The sequence below is a fragment of the Triplophysa rosa genome, linkage group LG11, assembly GCF_024868665.1.
Source record: "Triplophysa rosa linkage group LG11, Trosa_1v2, whole genome shotgun sequence".
NCBI lineage: Eukaryota > Metazoa > Chordata > Actinopteri > Cypriniformes > Nemacheilidae > Triplophysa > Triplophysa rosa.
Genome location: NC_079900.1, coordinates 23,060,012 through 23,071,182, shown reverse-complemented (window position 1 = coordinate 23,071,182; position 11,171 = coordinate 23,060,012). Strand labels below are relative to the sequence as shown.

General features: G+C 39.1%; 1 protein-coding gene across 3 annotated transcripts; it reads right to left on the bottom strand.

The window, feature by feature from the left end:
* Positions 1-761: 761 nt before the first annotated feature.
* On the bottom strand, positions 762-10,520 carry pecam1a (platelet and endothelial cell adhesion molecule 1a). 3 transcript variants are annotated; one of them, XM_057347148.1, is made up of 15 exons: positions 10,401-10,520; positions 10,275-10,298; positions 8,730-9,023; positions 8,366-8,647; positions 8,007-8,267; positions 6,558-6,827; positions 5,919-6,203; positions 4,660-4,935; positions 4,449-4,587; positions 4,273-4,349; positions 3,801-3,854; positions 3,656-3,721; positions 2,638-2,709; positions 1,930-1,998; positions 762-1,141 (listed from the first exon to the last, which is right to left on the bottom strand). In XM_057347148.1, exons 1-14 carry the CDS (start codon positions 10,453-10,455, stop codon positions 1,955-1,957), a joined length of 2,199 nt encoding a protein of 732 aa, XP_057203131.1. In that variant the 5' UTR covers positions 10,456-10,520; the 3' UTR covers positions 762-1,141; positions 1,930-1,954. The 3 variants fall into 3 exon arrangements, with proteins under 3 accessions (XP_057203131.1, XP_057203130.1, XP_057203129.1); XM_057347147.1 differs by having other exon boundaries at positions 765-1,138; positions 1,976-1,998; XM_057347146.1 differs by having other exon boundaries at positions 767-1,141; positions 1,976-1,998.
* Between the last annotated feature and the right edge of the window lie 651 nt (positions 10,521-11,171).

The following is an 11,171-nucleotide window of genomic DNA, read 5'->3' as shown; positions in this document are numbered from 1 at the left end:
AAACATGATAATACGATAAAAAACATGACTTCATCACTTCAAAACTCTTCAAATATTTTTTAGCTTTTAAATAGTTTAAAAAAATAAATAAAGAACATATTTCTTGGCAATGTGAGATGACTGAAATGATTCCTCTCTGATAGCCGCAGCGGGTGGCTGTTGCTGGTGACAGCTCCTGAAATCATGATTGATGGGGAGTCACGCTGATGAGCTCCTGACTCGCACACTCGAGCCTTTTAGAAGCCTGGCACCATCCAAAGTCACTAAAACGTGATGCTATCTTACACGACACCCCATATCACATCAAACCTGCTGTAAATAAATAAAGTGTGAGCAAACTTCCACAGTCACTTCTAGGGATAGTTCAAACAACATAGAAAATTCTCCCTCATGTCATTCCAAACCTGTATGACTTTCTTTCTTCTGGAGATCACAAAAAAGGATATTTTGAAGAATGTTGGCAGCCAAACTACATTGACCTCCATTGACTTCCATTGTATGAACACATTTCTCAAAATATCTTCTTTTGTGAAAGCAAGTGGATCAGACCTTTTGTAAATGGCTCACAAGATCAATGTGATTTGATTAGAACTATAAAAATGTATTACTTTTACATCATCTCTGAATCATGAAGAAAAGACAACCTTGTGTAAGGATCAGGTCATTTGAACTGTTTATGTAAAATATTAGAAGTGCTTATGATACAGCATTGACAGATGTTTGTGTGTTTAGTCTGTATACAGTTTAATATTTGATATTTTGCTTCTGCCAGCACACTCCATCACTTATAGATTTGCGGATCAGTGGCTCTCATGTTCTGCGATAAAAATGACATTTTCCTCAAAGTTCTTGAAACCCCCCAAACAAAACAGAAATGAACGCTGATTTGTTTGATTCATTTGTTCAGATTTTAATCACTGGTATACAAAAATCACACTTCACTCATGTATCAAACATCCAAGCCAAGAAATAATAACAATAAACACCCAATAATTGTGAACTATTTAATGTCAATACACTGTGTGTGATGTTCAGCTTCAGGTCGTGGAGAAGCGGGTTTCAGTAGAGTAGCACATAGGGACGGTGTTTATGCAGGCTCTTGTTCACTGTTGTTGAGCTGTGCATACTCCAGAGCTGCCTGCTGAGAGAGAGAGAGAGAGATATATATACACATACACAAACAACCTGCTCTCACCCGCCTACACACTGATTTATAGCTGATATTCATGCAGATGATGGATACAATTACCTGACTGCCTAAACTAATATAGAAATGTCAGTGTGGACGATATATTGTGATGCTTTTTTTGTTGTCACGTACTGAGGTCTTATGAAATCCTATTAAGAAAATGTCACCGTCGTAATTTACCACCATGCAAAAATATGTTCTCAGTTTGATGTTGTTTTAAATCAATTTAATTTAGACCATATCATTTCTTACAATAAAACCTGAAAAACAATGTAATGGGACCATTAAAAGAGAAATGGAAAGATACGTTCTGTATGCAGAATACAGGTGCACTTCTTTAATTTTCAGTTCATCTGGGCGTAAATATGATGGCACATTTTCTTAACAGAGACTTCAAGAGAGTTCAAGAAATATCTGCTACTGAAACAGTATTTTATTCCTGTAGTACCTATTTCTTCCACCAGAGGGCCGCCCTGTGATGAAACTATTTAAAGAGTTTATTTCCAAAATGAGATAACTCGGTTTTTAACATTTTTCAAAAATGTTCACGTTTTGTATTGTGCATTCCAATTGATATCAATCAAACTGGAGGTTAGTTTGTTTTGATTTAAGCCATAATAACTCAACAAATACAGCCAACTAACAGAATAAAACAATAAAAACATGATAACATAATAAAAAACACAACTCCGCTTTTAAAATTCTCTCATTTTGGAAACAAACTCTTAATTTGTACATACCTACACGTGGACTTGTGTGTCTGTGTCAGTGTTGTGCATCACTTACGGCCTCAGGCTGCTCCAAAACCCCTACAAAAACATGAAGGATAAACCCAATGAGGAAAAATGTATTTCAATATTGTAATTTAATTTCACAGCTAAACGCAAGCAGCATAAGCAAAGTTTTATATCCCATTGTTAATAATTGTAAACTCATATGTATAATCATAGTTCATTGCGTGCATCATTTTAGCAATAAGAACCAAACTTTCTGATCCAGCTCCAATCAAATGCCCAGGAAGTGTAATGCCACGCCTGTGTTGTATGGTGTTAGTGCCATGCTAAGTAAAGTGTGTAAGTAATCTGCTTTCCTGCAGATGCAGCCATTGTTTGGCATTACGCGGTCAGGCCAAATCCCATTACAGTTTGACCTTTGTGTTTTAGCATTGTTTCACTCACATGCCACAATGATTAGCAAAAAGTCTTGCTATTAATCAACTAAGGAAAAGGGCTGCCGAGTGTTTACTTGTGCTGAGGAAACAATAGGCGACTTTCTGTGTCAGGTGGGCAGAGGAACATGAGGCTCCAGGGCCCATTGTGAAAACAGGAAGCTCTTTCCCACCAGAACAGGAAATAGACACCTGGCGTCTCATGTCGCTCCACATGTTTACACCATCGGTCACTCTTATTGCCTGATATGATCACACTTGCAGAGGAATATGAGCTCACCTGGTGTGGACACCTGGACGTCTGTAGACTGGGTATTGTGTTCAGGTTCTATATCTTTCATCACAGGAACTTCTAATAAAATATGGACAATCACATATCATTATGACTGTCACCAAAATTAACCATGGTTTTACTATAGTAAAAGAGCACTGTATAGAAATTCCTCATATCATAGATACTTCAGGAAAATTGTGGGTCACACTCACAACCCAAAATAGGTCACAGCACTGTAATGATTAAGGTATAGTTCAGCTAAATATGAAAATTCTATAATATAAGTGTATATAAGTGGAGAAGAAGCAATGCTGAGGGGCTGACGGAAAATGCGTTTCACTCTTTGTCCTGATCCAGAATCGATGTCTCTGGTGGAGTTTGTTGTGACCATGTGTGGTTTATCTCTTTCAACTTGGTGAATGCATGGCTTGATTGCCAGTTTCAAGGAGTGTGCAAATCTTCAAGAGTCATTGACTTTTAATGATTTTGATGTTTTTCTTTTGTTTATACATGCATCTTATGTATAATACTTTATTTGTTATAATTTTAGGAAGTGGTAGGGGGAGGGTGCCATTTTCTTTGAACACTACCTTAGTTAATGTTTTTTGTTAGTTAAGGAGAGAGCATAGTTTCTGTTGTTTATTTCTTTTTCTTTTGATACAGGTTATTTAAGTTACCTGGGCAGTTAGAAAGTTTGTTTGTTTTGTTGGCCTTGCCCTCTCCTGAATAAATACTTCCTTTTTGTTATTCTCTTTTGTTTGCAAAATAAATATATATTATTTTGCACAATCTGGTGTTTGGTGCTTTCTGGATCAGGGGATTGAAGTGACCATCAGTCTAACAATTTTGTTACAACCTCGTTTCACCCCTGGATGTTATCGGGGCTCGTAACAAAACCACAGTTTTAAAGTAACTTCCCCAACAATGCAGACCTGTTTTCACAAACAACAATGCTAAACTCACAAAAAATACAATAGCTACAATCAACTTTTAGTTGAAGAGAATTGAAACTCTTGCACCTGACCTATGCTAGGATCCACTTCCTTTGGATGAAGCAGCTCAGACTCTTCTTCACCTTGACCATCAGATTCTAGTATAACAGCAAAAGCAGATCATCAGATGAGCACACACCATCCACATGTATTCCTTCTTAAAAGCGCAGCACATACCTGAACAGGATACATTTTCGCTCCAGACATTTCTACCCATCACACATGGAGTTCCTGTAAGCCACAAACAAAATCAAAACAAGACCAACTGTCTTACATTCAGTGGAAAGATTGGATTTAAAGTAATAAAATATAAACAACCCAGCCTAATCTAACCCAACGTAACCAGAGGTGGTCCGAAGAAATTTGTGCATATCTGTGATACATTGTCTTTAAAGAATAAAGATCAATTGTACAGAGATCGCCATAAATCTTGAAATGCGCATGAAGAAAATCCTGACAGTTATGCCAGTAATATGCCAACGGGCTGTGCACAAAATGATGAAGACACATCATGCAGTTCTTTAAAGGGCAGTTCATTGGCTTTGGAAAGATTGAACAATTCTTTGAAAAATAAAACCCCCCCCCAACAACTTGCATTAAAACTGTGCGTTTATGTCGACAGAATGAAATTGTAGCTTGAGATGTGTACCATTGAGTGCAGTGTTGTCTTCAATATCAAGGGTAAGACTCATTCTCATGGGGTCACCTGATTTAGGTCTTGGTTTTCTGATAAAGCCAAAGTATCCACACAGAATGATAAGTTAGATGAAACGCTCAACGATAATATGTTGATAAGAAATAAGGAACAAGGAAAGAGAGTCTTACACTGATAATTCATTTGCTTGCTTTTTTCTGCGTGGGTTGGACATTTTCCTCAGAAGGACGATCAGAACTACGATGATAGCCACCAAAAGTAAGATACAAAGCACTCCAATGAGAGCTTTCTTCCACACGGCTAGACTGACTGCAAAGAACACACAAGATGTTTCAGTGCAGAGATTGGCTCAGTCAAATGTGTGGTGTTTAAAAAACATACCTGTGATGGTGACTGGAGGACTCTTTTTGGTTTCAGAAGCGTGATTGGTGGCCTCGCAGTAATACCGGCCTCTCTGCTCTCGTTCGATGGCCTTGACTATATGTGTGCCTTGTAAGAGTGTGACCTCCTGGGTGGATGAAGGGATCAGAATGCCATTGTGATACCATCTGAAGGTGATGGGTTGAGTTCCTTGTTGTACTTTACAAATGAGGTAGAGGTCAGAGCCCTCAGTGACAGTGAGGCCGATCGCCATAATGACTGGAGTGGAGACTGGTTCTAATACAGACAGACAAACACGGTGACAAGACATTTGAAGACCTCTGATAAAAGCCCAGTCTCACGGCAGTTTGTGACACAGTCATGAAATTTAGAATCTATTGATTCGTGACTATGGACACGAATTTCCCCCCTTTTTCGTGTCAGTCAGCATGACTTTTTTCATGTCACTTAGCACATTTATATATTTATAACCTGATATCAGCCCCACCCTAGATTGTTTTGGTATACTGTATAGAGTCAAGCCAAAAATGATTCACACACCAGATATCATTTTTATGTTTTTTTACTAGTGGGTGAAGGACACTGTAGTTCATTTATGCAAGCAAAATATGATAGCAAAATAAAGTGTCACATATTATACCCCAAAATTCTTCATAGAGTGGACTACCAGTAAAATTTTTGCAAATGTGGGACCAGACACTTTGACCTGACCATGTTTTGTTCCAGTGTTTTTTCTTTCATTGCTAATGCGACCTTTTTACACCACAGACTGAACAAAATTAAGCAATGCTTGGTAACTGGTTGCCCTTAATTGGTATTATCTAATTGTGTACTTAATTTTATGAACACGAATCAATAGATTACATTTTGTGACTATGTGATGAATTCCCGTGAGATTGTGTTGCAAAACCACTTCATGCATTGCTTCTTCATCCATTTATCTTTATATTGGACAATACACAAGATACTGAGCGTGCCAGTCATATTTTATAACATATGCCAGCTGTCATTATTTCTCTCTGAACAGCTGGGTGGCTCAAACAGCAGTGCTTATTTTAGCATGCAGACTTTGATCTGCAGAGAAGGAATAGACTGGAAGTTGGTGCCGGACATGAAAGTCAATCAGTGTTTAAGGGGTGTCAGTTTCTAAAAACAGAAACATCTGAATAATCCAAAAATAGCATTAATTTTAGCTTCAGTTTGGAGACAAACAGGTAAAACACAGATTTGTGGACCCTCTAGGAAATCGACCCTCTCACCTATAACTGGTGCTGTGAGGGGGCTGCTGGACCTGCTGGGTGATGCCTCTTGGTTAAATGCCTGGCATGTGAATCTGTTGATCTCCAGTGGATAACTGATAGAGGTTATGTCAAAGATGGCCATGCCAGCCGCCTCCGTCACCGTTCTCTTAGCCACTGGACTCCTGTCCTTCAGTAATGTGTAGGTTATGGGCAGAGTTCCATTCTCTGTCTTACACAAAACCCTGAACGGCCGGCCCACAATCACATTACCCACCGCATTAATGACTGGAGCGGATACAGGAACTGGAAAAGACAGTAGAATTGAGAAGCATAAACAAATAAATGCAGAATTTGGAGTGGATAGGTCCCTTGTGAGCCTTGGGATGAAGCTGGACAGTTTAAATCAAGTGGGAATACAGGAATTTGGATTTCAAAAAGTCCAACTTTTGCTCACATTTTTGTATATTGTTGTATTTGATTGTTGTCTACTTTGGCATTGGAATATGTATATTCCCTGCATTGTGTTATGTAGGCATCCTTAATCCTATTTTGTTATAACAATGTTATTACATGTTATAAAACTGTTATAACGATTTAATAACACGTTTTAAATGTGTTATAGCAGGCAACTGTGTGGATAATATACATAAATCTCACCTTTAGCTTTGAAAACGAGTGGTAAGCTGGTCTTGTTAACTCCCTTAGCCATGGCCATGCAGGAGTAATTCCCATTAGTGGCCGAACTTGCTATATCACTGTAGATGGCCGATGAAGAAATTCGCCGATCTTCTCTAAGCAAAATGAACCTGATGTCTGCTTTGTTGATCCTCTGTGTGACCTTTATATCACTGCTGCAGTTCAGACGGAAGCGATCCCCCTCAAACACCTGATATGGGTTCAGTCGTAACATGGGCTTTGAGAACAGCTCTAAAAGGTGAAGATGAGAGTCAAGTGGTATTTATATTTTACATATCATTTTGCATAATGTTATGTAGGCCTACTGTGAATTATTTTATAGAGCTCAAACTTGGACAAAATTGAATACAAATGCCAAAGAGCACAAAAGTCAGGTTACCAAAATACTAATTCCATCATGACACATAATGTTTTACATCGACATCCAATCTCTAACTGATTTAGCAAAAATGAGATGTTCTTGGGGCAACATGCTTTTTGACCCTGCAACAACATTTTTGTAGAAAAAGCATAGAACCACCCCAAACCCCCATAACTTATTCCTAAAACCAGATGGAAATGATCCAGGTTTTAATATTAAACTTCACATGAACTGTAAACTCATCCCTCAAATCTGAATGGTTGATTGAAATGATGTTCAATGATGTTGACCCAAGAACTCACTCACTTGGCAAAATCAAGAAAGCCGACATGCAATGATTGACATGTATGCGTATGCGCAATTCAGTATTATTACTTATTCAAACATAATACTATAAGAACTATACTAGCAACCAGAGAAGCTGTTGTTACCATGGAAACAGACTGAGAAGAGCAGTGACTGAGCAGTCAGCAGTGACTGCATATGAAGTATTCTGTGTGACATAACGTAATGTTGTTATGTCATTCAGCCACAAAAAGGCATGATAGAATGAGTGCTTTATGGACACATAAAAAGACTTGTACTTTTGCCTTTCAAAAGATTTTTTTTGCCTCATATCAAACTTGTGAAGTCATCATTTTACTGTTACTTCCGTTTAGGACTTTTACTATTGCGCTGTCAGACATGCGCACATAAAGAAAACTGAGAGAAAACCGGTAAAGGCGTTTACATCGGAGTAATGGGCAAAAAACTACCTCTGCCGAGCGGGTTTTGCTTACGCCGTTTATGAACTTTCCCCAATCAAAGAAAACCGTTTTGCGCGTTTACATGAACTACTTGTTATCAGATTATTAAGCATAATAGGAGTAAGACTGTGCATGTGTACGCACTCACTGAGATAGTTGGTTTGGTTCATGACTTACAAATCTGTACTCATGAATTTTCTGAAAAGCCTACTGGGAAAATATATTACCATAACTTTACATTAAAATGCCTGGTTACTGGCTTATTTACCCAATGTAGAAAAAAATCCTTTTGAAGTCATTTACCTGCTACGTTTAGCTGAGAGGTTGCCATCTTTTGCACGCTGCCTTTCTCTGCTTTACACACGTAGTCGCCTGAATCCTCGGCTCTTACTGTGAAGCTGTGTAAGAAGCTTGCGTGAGACTTTTGAAGTACAGTGTTGCCTTTGGTGAGGAACACCTCCAGATCTGAAGGGTCCTTCACCTCACATTGGATCTTCACCCGGTCACCTTCAACCACATCCGTACTAGGTGTGAAATATATTCTTGGGGTGATCTCCTCTAGGTCTGTTAAAAAGAATAGCATGCTTTCGGCATATGTCTTAATTCATTTCTTTTATTACGGTCTTTTTTATATGCAAAGCATTTATGCATATTTAAGTCACCTTTTACAATGATCTTCCAGGTGTTGCTTTTGTTAGACAAGCCTGCACCCGGATGCATCATAACCATGTAGGCACACTGCAGGTTGGTTTCTTTGAGCTTCTGCATAGTAAGCGTGGTAGTCACAGAGTTACTGGACGTCGGCACCCGTTTGATCTCCTGGTTGCTCTCATAAAAGTAGAAAATCAGGCTGCCATTCTCCTCTAGAGCGCTGCATGTGGCACTAACATCTTCCCCCTCAGATATGATATCAGACTTCACTTTCAACATTGGTGTTTGAAGGCCTGCATGGGTTTAAAGCTATTAGACTTATCTTTGAGCTTTTACAGTAAGAGTTAGAATTTCTTTATTTGACAGTTTACAGACCTGTGACTGTAAGTGTCTGACTGTCGCTTTTCTTGAACCTGGCATAGATGCGAACAGTGCAGTGGTAGCGACCGGAGTTGGACACCCGGACCGGTGATAAAGTTCTCTCCACCACTGCATGGCTGATGTTTTTGGAGTACACCACCTGATCGTCCTGAAGGAAGCTGAAGCTGTATGTCAGGGGCTTGGGGAGGCTGTGACTGACTTTGGCCTCGCAACGCAAGATCACATTTGTGCCACTCGTCACTTCGTTACCAGGAAGTAAAGTCAACGCCACCTGATCAATGGTAAACGCTGGACAAAAACACCCGAAGGTAACATCAACATACTGTAAACACACAAACAAACCTTTAGAAAATGGCTTGAGGTCATTGCAGAACACAGAAGAAGATATTTTAAAGAACATTGGAACCCTGAACCCTATTAACTTCCGTTGTATAAACACAAAACCACTGAGACACTTCTCAAAATATCTTCTTTTATGCCCTGCATCAAAGTCATACAGGTTTGAAATGACATGAGAGTGGCTAAATGATTTTGGGAAAACTTTTCCTTTAAAATACTGTCTAGGTCAGCGGTTCTCAACTGGGGGCCACCAAATGTATTTACCGTAAACTATGTGCTATCAAACTTCTGATAAATAAAGCTACCGACCAACATAATTTATAAATTTGTTGTCTAAAGCATTGTTTAAACATAATTGTTTTAATTGAATTTAAAACTTCAAATGGAGATTGTTTTAGGATATGAATAAAGAACGTACCCTACGCTCCTAAAAATAAGGGTTGCTTCATTATGCCATAAAATAACTTTTTTTTGACTAAATGGTTCCATAAAGAACCTTTAACAGCCGAAGAACCTTTCAAAGGTTCTTTGTGGCAAAAAAAGGTTCTTCAGATTATTAAAAGGTTCATTAAAGAAATGATTCTTTGTAGGTAGGCAGTTTAGTTTGTTACGGAACAAAGTCGGCACTTCAAAAGAAACCATCTCCTCTTTATGTCTTTTTCCTTCTTGAGGAAGGCCGCACTGAGAGTGTGGAAGTCAGTTCGTTCCATGCATAAAGAAAGGGAAGGAAGGAAATCACATCAACGAACAAAAAACATTATTCCCCAAAGAAAGCGAAGCCGGTAATTTCTGCCTTAACAGACCTTCAAACACAACCGGAGTTCTCCTTTATACACTTCAGTAAACACTAAGACAAAACCAAACACCAGTCAGACAAGTGAAGTGTTTGTGGGACATAATCTACATGACTGATTTTGTTTGGGCATCCAATTAATCTCAGACTAAACATCGTGAAGTTGCGCGAAATTCAGACTTCCTGCGAAGGGCCAAACAGCACATAACAAGCATCTCTGAAGGATCAATGCATCCGAATGAATCGCAGACTAAAAATACATCCACAAAGGCATAGATCTGTCGAAACATATTTCAACGATCCCTTTTCTCTGAGAGAGGTAAAAATAACCACTTTATCACAGACAGACTCTACTGTCCTGAAACAGTCACCAGTGCAGTTAGGCTGAAAGTGAATAAAAGACTTACCTGCCTGCGTGTCGACCGCTTGCCCTGCGGGTTAGAGCGAAAGGGGAGAAAGAGGTGAGAAAAGACCGAAGCTGGATGAAAAAACGGATAATAACCTCTAAATCTTACGACGGCAAGTATCCTTACACAGTGCTGCCAGGCCGGCGTGGAGAAGTGTGAGACAGAGATAACTCAAGCTCATCCTTACAGGTGAGTGTTCGTGAACGTGGAGACACGCATGCGGACGGTGTGAGATGCAGAGGATTGAGGAACGCTTGCACGTATCACATGGAAACGCCTTTCTTTGTGTAATGTTGATCAGGAAACGAGTTCCTTCCTCAGGATGTGTGTATTTGAACGCTCCGCTCCTCCAGGCCCTTGGAAACATTGCCATTCTGCTTATGGCACGTCTCAAAGGTCTTATGTAACTGTGTGCTGCATTTCAAAGCAACATATTGATACAGAACGGATCATGAAAATGCATCGTGACGGACAGGTTGGTGTCACCAAAGATGTGGCACTCATTTTTAGTGCCATGACATTGTGAGTTTTTAGACATGTGCCATCCCAGAGGTGAATGTTGTTGTTCATGTGTTCTTTCATTTCAGTTGTGTTTCTTTAAATATCAAGTTAGTCTGAGATGTTCTTCCTGAAATTGCTTAAGAGACATAAAAAAACAACATAAACACAGAAAAAAATAGAAACACATGAGACAATTGGATACAGAGTCTGGAGGTGTGAAATGAATGTAGGTAAAATCATCTGGATTTGGGTAAATTTGAGGAGAAATGTTTGAGGTCGTATTGAGATCTTCAATAATATTGACCTTTGACTGCAGCCGTGACAAATGTGAGCTCAGTTTGAGACTTTGTTGAGATCTCTTCTGAAACTTTAATGGAGAGATTTGCGAGATTTCGG

What these genes read in the sequence shown, in the direction of transcription:
- pecam1a (XM_057347146.1), bottom strand. Translation starts at nt 10,455, where the DNA reads ATGAGCTTGAGTTATCTCTGTCTCACACTTCTCCACGCCGGCCTGGCA. An exon ending in CTGGAAGATCATTGTAAAAG is followed by an intron (nt 8,268 to 8,365) that starts GTGACTTAAATA and finishes TCTTTTTAACAG; the next exon opens with ACCTAGAGGAGATCACCCCA. An exon ending in AGACAACACTGCACTCAATG is followed by an intron (nt 3,855 to 4,272) that starts GTACACATCTCA and finishes TGTGGCTTACAG; the next exon opens with GAACTCCATGTGTGATGGGT.